The sequence below is a fragment of the Condylura cristata genome, unplaced genomic scaffold (genome assembly GCF_000260355.1).
Source record: "Condylura cristata isolate star-nosed mole 26May11 unplaced genomic scaffold, ConCri1.0 scaffold00002, whole genome shotgun sequence".
Lineage (NCBI taxonomy): Eukaryota > Metazoa > Chordata > Mammalia > Eulipotyphla > Talpidae > Condylura > Condylura cristata.
In genome coordinates this window covers 84,428,316-84,444,749 of record NW_004567103.1, presented here as the reverse complement: position 1 = coordinate 84,444,749, position 16,434 = coordinate 84,428,316, and the positions used below count along the sequence as shown (strand labels likewise).

The window sequence follows — 16,434 nt, the reverse complement described above, 5'->3', positions numbered from 1 at the left end:
CTAACAGTTAGATAGCCCTGACCTACTACTTGGCTCTACCTTAGATACAAGGCAGACATGGTCTTGCTCATTATCCTAGTGGCTTTGCATCATGAGTACTAATTCTGCCCATTGTGTAAATAGGGATACCAAGATCAGAAAGGTTGAGCAGCATTTCCATGAGCACACAGCTGTAAGTAGCAGAACAGAGGATTCAAACCCAGCAAACCAAACCCAGAGACTAATAGCTTAATCACCCAGCTACATTGACTCTTAACAGCATGGAAAACTCTAATCTGATTCCACCTTCTTCCTTTTAATTAGGAATTCTCACTGGAAAAATACTTCACACTTCACTTTTTTTTTTCCCCCAATGCCTCATGTGATTCACACAGCAATCAGCAACAGTCTTGCTATTTTGCATTTACTAGAAAATACAATGCTTCGAAGAGCCAACTATCCTATTCAAGTTATATGTTGAGAGAATGTTTTCCAACCCAGTACTGATTTCTTACCCCTCTCTGAGGTTTTAACAGTGACTGATGTCTAAGCAAGCAGGAAATGGTTGTTATGGAGAATTCCAAGCCCAGATGAGAGACAAGAGATCCAGGTCTCCTGACACAAACTCAATTCCCTGCTTAGCCATCTACACCATAAAGCTTATTTCTAATTTGGGGATAAGGCTGTAAGCATGAAACAGAATATCTAGTAAAAAATGCAGAAATTCATAATTTTCTACAATTATTTCTATTATTAACTCAGAAAAGGAAAAGAGGATTGATGTCACATTCTAGAAATGTATTTGGCAAGTGAAGAGCACAAAAATGATAGTATACAGGTCTCTGTTGAAGAATATTTTGCAACTATCACTCATAAAAAGCATCCAGAGCAAAAGGAACTAAAAATGTCCCATACAAAACATTTTCACTCCTATTTTTTTTTCTTTTAAGACAGCCTGATCGTTAAAAAAACAAAACCAAAAAAACCCCACTAAACTAAACCCTACAGGGAGCTGTATTCTAAAGCCTGCACTTCCTCCTAGTTTTGCACAAGGACCTAAGAAGTCATAAATACCATTGCACAAAAGACTAGCTGATGAAACTGAATCACTAGTTCACTAGTTGCATCTTTAGCGATTAAACACTTGGTATTTCTATAACTAAAGGTTCCAGACTTTCAGGTTCATAGCTACCTAGGAGTGGTATAATGAGGGAAACAGAGTGGCTAAACTACACATATTTAACATTATAAATGTGACGACATTTGGAAACATACTGGCAGGATTCAGGTGGGTTTCTTTCATCTCTGCTCCTAGGGTATTATTATCCATTTGGGACAGTACCAGTGACTGGGAAGGGCAGTTTAGCAACTGGTAGCCATCACTAGAAGACTGGGCATCATCTTTCTGCTACTGTGCAGATGAAGGAGGAATGTGTGTGTGTGTGTATCACAAGTATATATATATATATACACACATACACACACACACATGCATGTGTGTAGGAAAAACTGGAATGGTTCTATTTGAGGCCATTTTGCAGAAAAAAACAAAAGGGCTCCCAGGAAATAATTTATGCCAAAGAGGAAAGTTGTGGCCTGAATCAGCCCCATTTATAATCACTGAGGCTATGTCAGGAGCAATGCCTTGTGGTGGCATTCTGTATGTGACTTAGTTCGGGTTCACAGGAAGTCAGTTGTGGGCATGAATTTGAGTGTGTTTAGTTATTTTGAGAATTGATGCCAGAAAATCTGTGAAGGCAGTGGAAATAAGGCAAGAGAGAAGATTCTGTCTAAGGTGCACCTGCAAGTCAGTTATTTCTATGGGTCAACTTTAGTCCCACCAGTGTGGAATGTGCCATAGTGTTATACAAGCAGAAAAGGAGTTTAATACACCAACTACACCATTTGTTGATTAAAGACTGCTGGAAGGTTGAGTGGGTTTTAAAAATCCTAGAAAGTAAGTCCTTGGCTAGGGAAGGGAAAGAGTAGTGACTGGTCTTGGAAATGATTATTTTGTGGAGGTTCTCACGTTCCTGTCCTCTTTTCCTGAGATTTGCCCTTGGCTGAGCAGTCTCCTTGCCTGAGAAGTGACCATGCCACTTTCCCCTTCTTACCTAGTACAGTTAGATGTCATTGTTTCAAGGCATGGCTGATATTTGAGATGCAATGCATTCCATGACATATTTTTCCACATCAAAGGAAGTAGACTTCAGACAAGGCCACCTTTCTTGTTAGTTTCCTCCCTGATTTCACTCATAGCCTGTCTTCAGAGATCTCTCCCTCCCCCAAATCATTTCAACAGGAGTTCCCATGGACCTCTGGCCTGTACCCCAGTTCTATATGCATAAATATTTATTAAATAAATTTCATTTAACTTACATTGAATAAAAAAATCAGTTTCTCAATAGCAATAGCTTTCTTCAAAAGTCATGTGTCATTAGTGGCTACCTTATTAGATAGCACAACTATAGAACATTTCTATATATGCAGTATTTACCATTGGATAGTAATGTGCTAGACTTTTTCTTGTAAAATGATAGCAACTAACTATTCAAATTTAGTCAAACCAATACTATTAAACTCTATCCAATTTTATTGGATTATCTATTCATATTTAATAGATACATAATTGTTGAATATCATCCATGAAGATTCAACAGCAAGAGAAGCCACTCTTCTTATTTTGAAGCACAGAAGAAAAAAAAAAATTCTCCCAAAGATTTTTGAATGAAAATGGAAAAGTGGCATCGGAAGTCAGTTAAAAAGGCAGATATCATATTGTTAGCATTACCACTTAAAGCCTTTCTTCTCATGAGCAGTATACTTTTTGCACAGTTGAAATGCCACATTTAACTTGGTTTCCTAGGGAAATTTTGTTTGAACGATAATGCTCAGTTTAAGTCTGAAAGAGTCACTTTTCACTCTGTGACTTTAACAAGTAATTTCTCTTCTGTTATAAAAAGACTATAGTCAGTGCCTGCTTTACCAAGGATCAAATAAGATCTATGTCAACTCATAGGTCATGAGCATGGATATATTTAAAGATGAGTTTTCTTTTGTCTCCTCATTAGCTTCATTTTTATCCATAAGGGCATCAATTCAATCCCTGATCAGGAAATCACTTGTTTGAATGTAAGGTGCTGAATAAAATAGCAATAGAGAGAGGGGGAATTCTTGTTCTCTTACTCCATGATAGTCAGTCTAAGGTCATATCGGGCATTCTAGTTAAGGTATTTCAATGTCCTTCAGCTGTATCTGGCTTTGTATGGGCCTAGTGCTAAGCTATGACTAATTAGATATGAAAGAAAAATGGTAGGGTTGCAAGAGAGGAGTGGCTGGGTGGTCCTGTGCCCTCAAAGAGTTTTGAAACACTAAACCGTATTTAGAATATCATGGTAGATTGAGGAACTTGATAAAACAGGGTTGTCTAGATTTGCCTAAGTTTCTGACTCAGGCACAAATCTAAACAAGTACTCAGGGACAAGTCTAAACAAGTTCCTAGGCCATGCCCATCTTACTGCTATTCTGAGGAATCACAATTTGAGGGCTTAAAATCAATCTATAGGAGACATAATCTCTTTGTGATGGGCAGGTTATTAGCTCTGAAAGATGTAGGTTCTGAGGAAGGCATTGGTTACACTGAATCCACCAACAAAAGAATGTGTTCTCCTTGAGGGTTTCCTTTTATGTAGGTAAAAGTTCTTATTTAAATATATATATATATATATATATATATATATATATATATATATGTATGTATGTATGTATTTATGTAAAATGCAACATAGATTCAGAATAATCTCCCAAAATATGTACTTAGCTTAATAAATTACTACAGATCAATATTTTTACAACTACCACACTATTAATGAAACATAAGTAAGGCCAGGTCTCAGTCTTTATCTGCCTACTCTCGATAATTTAATTTATACAGGCTTACAAAATTTGTTCAAGCTGCTGAATTTTTTATTAAATGCACACCAAATTACCTAACAAAGATATCTGTTGGATAATATCTGATTGCTATGGATATTTTTGTAAAAGAGAGTCATTAAAATCAAATTATTAACAAAAGGCTAAGAATCATTTTTATAAAATCTGGATTTTTATGTAATATGTGTATACATTAAACATAACACAAATATCAGAAACTAGTTGTAGAGATAATGCAAGTTTAGTTTAAAGCACTTTAAGAGAGCATGAGGGAAGGGCCCACAGAGGATGAAGAACATCCAGATTGCAATTCCAGAGAAAGATGAACTACATGCTCATTTCAACTCCTGCTCACAGGTTTCTTTAGAGTTTATGTTACCAGTTTCACTCCATATGGTGGATTCAATCATCCTTAGCTCGCAATTTCATGACATTTCCACAATGTCTTAAGTTAAAGGCTTTTTTGAGATGGATTGAACAAACAGATTTAGTACTCCAGGTTAGACGAAGCAAGAGTCTCCACCAATCAATATGGTGTTCAAGTACAATCGATTCCCTCCGGGGTGTGACACTCATTGCAAAATACAGTACAAGACTGCCAATCACTACGAAAATATATGTTATTAATTATTCTGTTCCTAACCCCATGCTATTTTTTTCTAAATTATAATGGTTTAGGTTAAATGCAGTGAACAGACAAATTAAAGACATTCTTGTCTCTTTGCAAAATATTATGAACATCAGGAGATTCATTTAACTAGTATTTTAGAAAGTGTTACTCAGAAATAATTTCAGCTTAGCCTTTCAAAGCAAATGAACAACCACTAGGAGAAAAAGTCAAAGGTGAATTACAATGGATTTATTTATCACATTCACCATGCCAAATGGTGATATTTAGAATCCCGGAAACATGAGTAAACTTTAAAATCGGTTTGTTTCACCTCCTATTAAATCAGCTTGTTTTCCAATACCTGAACAGAAAGGGCCATTGCATTGCATTGAATGCAATGGCCTCTGCATTCAATGCAATAGTCTTTGAGACAGAGTCCCAAGGTTCCTATTAAGTAGCAGACTATTTCTGTTCTGTATCTCTGAATGATCTATAGCAGCCCTCATAAGAGAAGAGGCCTAGGGCATCTTTTAAATATCTAGGTCAAGGTTAGCTTTATCCATAGGCATAATCAGTCACAGTACAATTTTAGGGGCATGGAGGACGCATAGCTGTCCTTATCTCTCCTTCTCCTTTGATATCCAAAAATTTCTTTTTGGCTAAACTATGACAACTTTAGTTGAAATTCAAAAGTTACCTGAGAGGGATGACTATTATGCTAATAAAACTTTACTCATATTACTGTTTCAGATAATTGTGAATAAAGATAATAGTGTAGATAACATTCAATTACTATCAATGTACAGGGGGTGAGAGGATTCACCAGAGACAAAATGTGGAGCAGAACAGGCAGACAGAAAAATTACACTGCTGAGGGGAGCAGCAGGAGAGACAGGAGAGGTCTGCTATACCATGTGGGTCACCTCCCTGGTCAACAATCAAACTCTTGCTCAAGTGGCTGTGGCAAGCGTCTAAGTGTGGCCAGGGAGGGCACTTTGTTTATTAAGCACAGATTTTGATTTGGAAGTGTTAGAGTTGAGGTTGAGATTCTGCATTTCTAACAAGGTCCCACTTAAACCAAAAAGTCCACTCAAAATGCAGACTGACAAATGAGGGAAAGTATCATGACCATATACCTGCTGCTAATACTCATACAACTCAGAACAAAAGGAAGGGAAGATGCTGAAAAGGACAGAGTCCTTCCAGGGGTGAAACAGGAATCCAGTGACAGCTTACTCCACACCTCACCGACTTTTTTTTTTTTTTTTAAAGATTTATTTATTTGTGCATACAGTACTGGGGTACAGGCCAGACATGTAGGGGCAGTGAGAGGATTCACCAGAGACAAAATGTGGAGCAGAACAGGCAGACAGAAAAATTACACTGCTAAGGGGAGCAGCAGGAGAGACAGGAGAGGTCTGCTATACCATGTGGGTCACCTCCCAGGCGAGGGATCGAATTCATGCGGAAGTGGCTTTAGCTTCTTAGTGCCGTGCTTTAACCTGCTGCTCCACCAGGGAGGGCCCCTCACCGACTTTTTGTAAAGATTAGATTTGATCCATGCCAGTTCTGGCTCAATCCATCCAGGTGGGAGACTGACACTATCTTTGACAAGCAGGCATTGTAGCGTTGCCTGGAAAGTTGGATCTTAAGGATTGTCACCTAGTTATGTGGAACAAGTTCATAGACAGCTGATATCATGCTAATTGTGTGAACCCTGCTTTCTTGCACTATTGCCAATTCACATCTCTTCACAGAGGATCCAATGACACCAAAAGGAAGCAAACTTCAAAGAATTCCATGGGTTTTTAGTATTCTGCAATGGGTGCTTTATATGGTGAAACAAAAACAAAAACAAAACTGTGTATGAACTCTGTCAAAGGATTTTAAAAATTCTGAGCAAGGGTTTTAAGTCTCTTCTTTCATTTGTGAGCCCTGGAAGCTGAACATTCCTTGACAGAAAATAAATAAATAAATAAATTCTCCATGGCAACAAAATTGTCATGTTAGATATACACAATCTCAGGAAAGCATCTCAAAAATATATTGAAGAAGAATTACAATATCAAGAAACAAATGGTAAACATAATTCTTTATAACACTGTATAAGGAGGGGGGGGATATGGAGAGAAAAATGCTAACCTCTTTGCTCAGGGGACCAAAGAAATCTGCTTTTTATTCTCGTTAGTCATGCAAAGTAACTTAAAACTTTCTCTTCACTTTGGAGCAGTCAAACCTATAGCTAAGGACTTCATGGGGTACCAACAGCTGTCATTGCTTGCTGACAGGAAGTACTTGCTGTACAGCTAGCTGTAATCAAAAGTTTTCTAAACACAAAACACAATTCATTTGACAAAGTGAGATCCCTCCTAAACCACCATTATAAAGATTGACTTAGCAACCAAAGTTAATGGTGATATGACCCTCAGTTTAATGTATTTTGTCATTTTCTGAAGTAGTTTGTTTTCTTTCTGGCCTTTTACTTATTTGTGTGTGGCCTTTTACTTATGTGTTGTGGCTAAGGGGATTTAAGGGTGCCTGCAAGTAAGAAAATAAAAATCCCATTTGGCAAATTCCTTTCATAGATGAGACAGCACTTTGAAAACTATTAGGGTAGGTTTTAACCATCTTATCTTCCTCCTCAATCTTAGATTGCCCAGACCTAGGTTGTTATAACACTACCTCAGGTCAAAGCCTATTTCAAGGTGGGTTTCTCTTAGAGAAATTAATTTGTTTCTGGAAAACCCATGAGACTTGCTTTACTCAGAGTCTGAGGGTTTCATCAGCATGGCTTTCTTATGTTCTTTTTTTCAAGTTTTTATTTGATTCCTGCTACTGACATGACAAATTTATCAGAGGTTTACCCTGTAATTCTGGATATAAGTCAGACATTTGAGATTTGAGCACTGGAGGAAAAGGGGTTCTTAATCACCTATGTTCAATGTATGTCAGAGGTGATTGAATAACTTAAATGGTACCGAAGGACTAGCAGGAAGTTCATCTTTGTGAAGCATTCATTAGTAATAAGTTGCAAGGATGCCACTGAGAACATTTAATTCAATAAGGGAACTTAGTTTTGTGGATGTCAAGGATTTCACAATTTGAATTTTATCTTGAATGCAATAACACAAAGCTCCTTGACAAGTGTGTAGCAACCTGAATGGCCGGAGTAGAATGAATCATGAAATGCTGTGATACCTGAATGAACAAACAAATGCAGTATGTTAAGAGAAAAAAGCCTAAAATCTGAAAATTAAAAGATGGGATAGTCCTTTAATGTCATCCTGGGCCAATTCAATAAGACCACTCAACAATCACTTAATTTTCTAGAAGAATGCACTTGCCGTTTTATTTTATTTTTTTTTTTTTACTAGTTCATTAGACTTTAAATATAGTGAAGTTTCATGTTGACTTACAAATGCTTGTCTAGTAGAAAATGTGTAACTCTCATACTCTATTAGGATAACAACTGATTTTATGTCTACCTATACATTTTCTTTTCTCCCTGTGACCTGACATTTTTTATTGATGGAACCAAGATAATAACACCTCCATGGAGGGTAGTAGTGAGAATTTTTTAATACTTTTTAAATTTATTATTTCTTGTTAGAAATATTTTTTTTTATTTATGTCTGTGTACATGAACTGGGGTGTAGGCCAGAGGTATGGGGTTAGAGGATTCACCAGAGACAGAGTGGGGAATAGAACAGGTAGGTTTACTGAAGTACATTGTTAAGGGAAGCAGCAGGTAAGACAGGAGAGGTCTGCAGCACCATGTGTGGTTTGGCTCCCTGGCTAAGGATCAAACTCAGGCCCTAGGGTCATAGAGCTGAGATATAACCCCTAGGCCACCAGGGAGGACCAGTTGTGAGGTTTTGGTTTCTGTACATTTGAGTTAGACCCATGAGGGCTTATGCTACTAAGTATACTGTTGTTAAGACTTTTTGTTTCATGCTAGTGGGCATAGCTGATAATAGGAAGAACATAAACTCCTAGGAACACCATCCAGCCTTACTAGCAGAAGCTAATCTTACTGTGGCATTACTAAGTTGTAATTATTCAGCATCAGATCATGAACTTTTTTAGGACAACATATGGAGAAGTTCAGTTAAGCCAAGATGATCTTTGAAATCTCCATTTGGAACTGAGAGATCCTAGATTTCAAACCATATGCTATAGTTTGTACTTTTGGGTACATTTGATGTCTTTACCTTTTGTAATAAAATGGGGATTTTAGAGGGTTATATGTAGGAAATAAGTGTTCAGTAGACACAGCTATATTTCTATTAGGTTGTTTCAGTGGACAGACAGGACACAAACATTTTTAGAGGGTGAAAAATATATCATTTATGCTGAGATTTTCAATGTAAATAATAATAAAAAATGATAGTTTTCTCCTCTGGCTCTCTAAATATCCAGCCATATGTAACTCTATATCCTAATATTTATATGTAAGCATGCATATGCATTTTAATGTTGTACATATATCTATGCAAATCAAAATAATATCAGTGTTACCACTAATACTATTAGCTACTAGTTAATCTTATAATGATTTGTATGAGTAAGCACATATGAGTAAGATTTGTGCCTACTTTTACCAACTAAGTACCAGGATTCTAGTACAGTGCCAGGTATATTGTAGGTGGTTAATACATATTAATAGAGGGTTTTCTATTAATGATTTCACATAATACAGTGGCTTGTCACACTTTAGAATCATTTGGAAAGCCTGCGTTTATTTACCTTATTAATAAACTTCTTTCTCAACAAAACCATAGAACTATGTACCTTTCCAATTATTGATACCATTATATACTAGGAAGTGTGAAATCTGTGAAACAACAATTATACAAGCAAAAATTACAAATCAGTCTCACTGTTAATACTATTAATGAGTATAAAATTATAAATTAAAATTTTAACAAATTAAGCTATTCTGAACTTTATAAAACAAAGTCAATAAGACAACAATGAATTTAAAGTTATTCCATAATGCCAAAATGGATGAGCATTGGAAAAATTACTGAAGTGACTGGCTTCAAAAGGGATTCAGTACCAATTTCCAATGTATGAAAAGGGAATTTCCTCAGCCATGCAACACTTTCTGACAGCAATTGGATGTCCTTTACAATTCAACTCAATTCTGACACCATCAACCCAGAGGTAACATTGGATTTCACAGCCTGAAAGCTCAGTCTCATAAGGCTGATCCCATCTCCCCATTCAGAGAGCAGTGACAATCTCAGGTAGCTGTCACTTGTGCTTCTTATCAATTGACTAGAACCTCTAAGGATACCCTTCTTGGGGTTCAGGTGCCAATTTCAAGTCTAGGTTGTGATATATGCTAGTTCCCAATAAGACCCAAGGTTCCCATGACACAATCCTTGGGTCTGCTTAATTTGCTAGAATGACTTACAGTACTGAAAGACATATTTGGTTTACTAAATTATGAGTATATTGGAAATAACGTAACACAAGAAGTTAGATGGAAGAGATGCATAAAACAAGGTATGTGTAAAGGTCATGGAACCTTCACACTCTCCCCAAATGCACCATATTTGTATTTGCATCTTTGCATTATCTCACCTGGAAGGTCTATGAGCCTTGTCTTTCCAGAAGTTTCATGGAATTTCATTACTTAGACATGATTGATTGAACCACTGGCAATTGGCAAATGGTTCAAATCCAATCCCTTTCCCACCCAGGAGGGAGGCATGAATGGAACTGAATATTCCAAATTTCTAATCACTTTATTGATTCTTCTGACAACCAGACCCCAATCCTATGTGTGACCCAGAAGTCACCTTATCAACGTAATAATGCTGCTGTTATCTGTAAGGAAATACCAAAGTTTTGCGAGTTCTGTGCCAGACATAAGGATAAAGTCCATATATTTGTTATATTATAAATCACAATATTACAGCCTCTCTTGATGGGAAAATACAGGCAACAATAATTAATATAAACTCAGAGAGGGTGCCTCTTTAGTTTGCATAGACTTTTTTCTCAACTTAAACATGAATTTATAATATTCACGATGTATTTATGTACAATATCAAAACATATATGTATTCAAATATATATGTATATATATGCACACACCATATGTATACACCATACACATATATATACATATACACACATATACCTATGTACACACATATATATGCATACATACATGCATATATGGTATATATACCTATGCATACATACATACATGCATACATATGGTATATATACCATAAAAGTTGACACTCAGTGCTCTCCCTGGTGGAACAGTGAACCTTCCAAAGCCACTGCATTATGAACCTTCCAAAGCCACTGCAGCACTATTTCAATACCTGACCAGGGAGGTGACCCACATGGCATGGCAGACCTCTCCTGTCTGATCCACTGCTTCCCTCAGCAGTATACTTTGTCAAACTGCCTGTTGTGCTCCCCACTCTGTCTCTGGTGAATCCTCTTACCCATCATACCTCTGGCCTGTAGCTCAGTTCTGTAAGCATAAATAAATAAGTGTTTAAAAAAAAAAAAAGTTGACACTAAATTTTGCTTAAAAATAGATTTGTCTAGCTATGACCTATTTGTTAAAGAGTTCTCTTTTTTCTATCACACTTTGTAAAGATAGGCACCAAACATTTAACTATAGTTTTTTAGCTTGCAAGATTATGCATCAGTTATATTTTCTTATTTTTACTTAATAGTATTTCATCTTTAATGGGGGAATATGTTATTGTAAAAATTAAATCATCTGAACCACAATGTAATAGGAGGGTTTGGAAATTCCACTCTGCTAATCAAAACTGAAAGGAGAAACTAAACTGAAAACTGTCCAGGGGTTGGGGGGTGGTTAGAAGTTCATCTCCAAAGATGGGAACTTTCCCATGAGGATACCACACTAAAGTTAGTGACTTGATGTAAGGACAAGGCAAATTTTTTTTAGAAAAAAAAATCTACTAGGTTTTATTCATGCTTTTGATAAACCTGAAATAATAATAAAATATTTTGTTAGCTATGTTAGAAAAAAAATACAAAAATAAAGCAAATGTTTTTTAACTCATTTTCAGAAGCACTTATTATGACAATCAAGATACCGTGAATGGTGCAACCATTCAACCTATCTGAATAAGCCAGCCTATCTGAATATCCATTATGTACTGGAAACAGGGTTTCATTCTATCGAAATCCCTCTTTTTTCATTCTTCTCCACACTGCTCTCAGACATGATCCCAGTGCTCACTTTTTTACCATTTATCTAACATGTGTCTATTTGGTCCGTAGCTTTAGAGTTTTAGTCACTCTACTCACCAACTCTTCGGTTGAGTTGAGCTGGGCTGTGAGTACCAGTGATATCTGAGGAGCTAGAAAAAACCATTGGAGACAGCACAGATGTCAATGGGTCATCACAGTTGTCTGAAATGATAGGAAAAAGAACAAAGTCCATCAGCAAGAGATCTCCCATAAAGAAAGGAATCACAGTACTAGCCACCATCATTCATTAACTAGTGAGTGATGGCTCTGAACAGGTGAACACTGCTTTTTTATGTGGGTTATTTCATCTACCTTTACAATCAACTTGAGAGTTAGGTATTCATTTCTCTCACAGTTGAAGAAACTGAAGTTCAGAGAGGTTACATTGTTTGCCCAAGGTCACAACACCAAGAAATTGTGTGAACAGAATTCTCACTCAGATCTGTTTAACTCCAGACATCATGACCTATTTCTTCTTTAGTCAACCACCTTGAACAAACCCTCAAGTTATTTCTACTGAACTTATTTTATAAGGAAACAGCCTATAAAAGGGGCTAATGATGTTTATTCTCCTACAGTTAGTCTCTAAGCTTCTTACAGTAGTTTTGGGCAGTAGAATAGAATAATTTAGCAAGTCTCACTCCTTGTTGATGGAAAGTCTTTGGAAGATGAGTTACTGAGTCTAAAAAGTCATTTCTATGCCAGAAAATAACAGAGAATGTTCCCTGATTCTGCACCATTTTGAACATGACATTTCAGCATCTACCCTTTTAAACTTCCCTAAGTGGATCATGTATTTCCTAATGCTTCCTGGATGCTCTGCAAATATGGACAAGATAGGGTAACAGGCATAGATTCTGGTTTGATAACAGACCTCTTTCTCCAGATTAACACTGATGCCCTTTCCATTCCATCTCATGTAAAAGACCCTACTTTTCTTATCATATGTGGATCACCTCAGTGCTCAGAAATCAACAGTTCCTTCATTTGTTTGCATCTTTCATACATAGTGAAGTCTTTGTGAACTCTTAGCAAACAATCTTATATAATAGATCTTCAGTAAAGATTTGTGAGAGAAAAGGAAGGTGGGGAAAGGAAAGTAGGTTGGAAACACTGAAGGGATCAATTAGTACACTAATAATACCAACAATTTTCCCTTCTATGTTTCTACAATGATGTACAATTGATCTTCCAGAAATTATGAAATTTAGACATATATCATCAAACAAAATTGAAATGTGTCATTAAGTTGAAGGTAAAATTCATATAGAAGACACCTTCAGGAAGACTTGGTTTGATTTTCTCTTAAAGAAAATACACATTGGATTATGAGGTTGCTCGTTTTTGCATTGCATTCTTAGAGGGCATTATTCATCTAATTGGAAGAAAATTAATGAGAAGCATATGGATTAAAGTTGTGTTTGTTAAATGTGTTAAAAATCAACTGGCAAACTGTACTTAGAGTTTTTCCCAAACACAAATGTTTGAAAAATATTTTGAGGTATTTGACAAACACAAAACAGATCCAGATCTTGACTAGAGAAGAGTAACAAGACCACAGCTAAGGCACCACTGCAGTAAGGGTCATTCAGGCCACTAGACTCCTAGCATCAGATGTAGTTGAGAAGAGGCACATACACACTTTTAAGAACTTGTTTGGCATCAAAATGTATTATACTATTTATAAATCAGGAAGCAATTTGAGCTTAATGATAGTTTTATGTGTTTCTATGCCTGCTTATTTATCAGGACACATCAGGTAAATGCAGAAAATTGAATAAGAAGTATACATTACACACATACACATACACACACACATAGGCATACACCCCAAACTCTATAGTCCTCACAATTGGCATCCGTATTCAAACCTCACTTAGCCACATCTGTAGTTTCGACTATCTTTTGATTTCAAATAACATCATTTCCCAGTAATACAACTCTTCTGACATCCACTTCTGCAAGGAATCTAAGTTTTGAAGGTAAGATGATAGCATGTATACTAGATAGCATGTATGTAATTCAATATATAGCATATTGTCACTTTTAAGATGTTGTGAGTTTTGATGTGTCACTGTTTTTTTTAATATTGTGTCTTAACCTTATTTCTTTTCCCCTAAACAAAAATAGAAGTCATCTAAACATTTCAATTTAACTCAGTTGATAATTATTTATAAAATTTATTTTATGCTTGACCTTGAATAAGCACTAGGGATAAAATATGGGTAAAATTGAGTCTTAGATCTTAAGGGGCTCAGAGACAATTGCAAAATATAAAAATGAAGCAAATAACTAACCTATGGAATATTTAGGAAAGGTTCACCAAGGTCACATTCAAGCATGTAAAATGGCAACCAACTGTCTAGCAGTTCAGACAAGGGACATTTCCTCCTCTCCAGCCTGAGGCACTCCTCCTTCACAGTCAGTGGCCTCAGGGAGAAGAAGGCTTCCAAAGGCCACTGGCAAGTTAACACCAGCTAATAAGTTCTGTTCAAAAATAGTATTTCTTGCACAGGTTTTCCTACTTTCCTAAAGTGTTTTGTAACATTATGAAATTTCGCACGTTGAAGTGGAGTAAAGAAGTCATTACCATTAATTTATGTGGAAATGTTTTGGACATTGGAAGACTCAAGAAATAAACTACAAAGTAATATCATATAACACATAAAACCTATAATTACACCACTGTAATCAGAAATACTGTGATTAAACACACCATTTGTACTGACTAGTTCTGAGGGGCAGCTGTCAGGCCTGTTCTCAGTGTTTGGGGAGTGTGCTATTGAAAACAAATGTGGAATCCTCAGTGGATTTCTTTTGGTTAATGAAATTAGATATGAAGACAAGTCTTTCATACAAGCAAAGCGGGGCATACTATCTGGAGCCAGCATTTCCAGTTTATAAGTTAGCAAAACCCATTAAATATAATTTGTGCTAGTGGAAAGGTGAAAGAAGATTTTTCCTTATTAATTTTTATTTAATAATTTATTATTTTTAATCAAGGTTATAGTTGGCTGCCTAGGACTCTTTTCCTCTGGGCCCTGTACCTTATAGTATTGGCTTCCACAAAACATGCCAGAACTTTTGCTCTCCTTCCCCTATAAGTGATAAGAATGAGAAAATTCATTGCAGAAAGTGAATAACCTCAGCACCCACTAGACAAGTAGCTAGCTGTCTTTGTCATTTCTCGAACAAACTGAAAAATCCTGTCACTTAAACTGAGAACACATTCTAACCAAATTACCTCATCATTGGGAATTAAAATCTTGTTCATATAATAATTCAAAAGTTGCAAGTGTGCATTACTTGCAGAAATGTTTCCTATTCTTAAAATAGAAGGAAAATAATCTAGCACATCTGAGAAAAACAAGTAGATTTTTTTTTTTTTAATTCACATTGGGACAACCTATGAAGGTGGGATGTATCAGGAGAAGAGCTAGGAGAACTGTGTTGTATACTATGTGTACTTCTTCTCTCGACTTGGTGATTGTAGATGACTCATGTCAATGCACTATTTTAATTGATCTCCATTGTCTGAAAAATGAAGAGTCATCTCTGACATATCCAACCAGAGACATTTTATTTTCTTTGTTTTAAAGATTAATCTTATTTCTTTACGCATACAAAAACTGGGGTATAGGCTAGAGGCGTGTGTGGTGGGGAGGGGTGAAAGGATTCACTCACTAGAGACCAAGTGGGAGCACAACAGGCGGATCTACTGAAATACAGTGGGTGAGAGAGGAGAGGTCTACTTTGCCATTGGGGTCAGTTCCCTGGTCTGGGATTGAACTTGTGCTGCAGTGGTTGTGGGTAGCTTCACAGTGCTGAAACTTTATCCCTTGTACACCAGGGAAGTCACACAGAGTCATTTTAAAGTAAGAATGAGAATAGATGGAAAAAAGTCCATATTTTTATAAGCACAGAATGAACATGCATCCGTATATAAAAATATTGTTTTATGGTATCTGTAGTAATCAAATCCAATTGGGACAACTTTAGGTATCTCATTTCTATGTCACAAAATATGCCTAAAAATTAGTATCACAAGTAGAATTTTTTGCACTAAAGGTTTACAACATGTCAGATGAGAAGGATGTTAGGGAAGGAGTGGGGCATTAAAAACTGAAGAACTGTGGGTAAGTGGAGACATTGCCCGCTCAGCACCCATTCTCTGAGGATTGGCAGCCTTGTGGAGACTGGGCATCACCACCCAAAACATAGGAGTGGAAGGAAGTAAATGAACACCATCTGTTCCACCTTTCCTAGGGGCTTTAAATAAGCAAAACCTTGTTGTATTGCAATTTTAAACTCTGTTCACATCTCGGTCTGCTTATAGTAAGGATGCAGAATAATAAAATCCCAGCTTACACCTTCAAAAATGGGTGTGTATGTGCATCTGTAATTACATGAGAATATATAGAAAAGGTTGAAGAGACCCAGCCAAAGAGATTTCAAGTTAAAAAACAAAAACAAACAAAACAAAACAAAAAACTAACATTCTAAAAGTGTGGTTCCTAATGGACATACTATCTAGATAGACTCCAGTAACTTCCCCAAGAATCATTTTCCAGAAATCAGACTTATTGTGTGGATTCATTGACATACTAAAATATTTAAAAAAAATGTGTTCCCAAAAGATTTGTTGGAAAAAAAAAATA

At 36.3% G+C, this 16,434-nt stretch overlaps 1 protein-coding gene across 1 annotated transcript in view; it reads right to left on the bottom strand.

Annotated features, from left to right (window-relative positions):
* Window positions 1–16,434, bottom strand: part of CNTNAP5 (contactin associated protein-like 5) — an 827,651-nt gene that overhangs the window by 629,341 nt on the left and 181,876 nt on the right. The window contains exon 2 of the mRNA XM_012727192.1: window positions 11,834–11,938. Within this exon, the coding sequence (XP_012582646.1) occupies window positions 11,834–11,938 (105 nt within the window). The remainder of the gene's footprint in view (window positions 1–11,833; window positions 11,939–16,434) is intronic.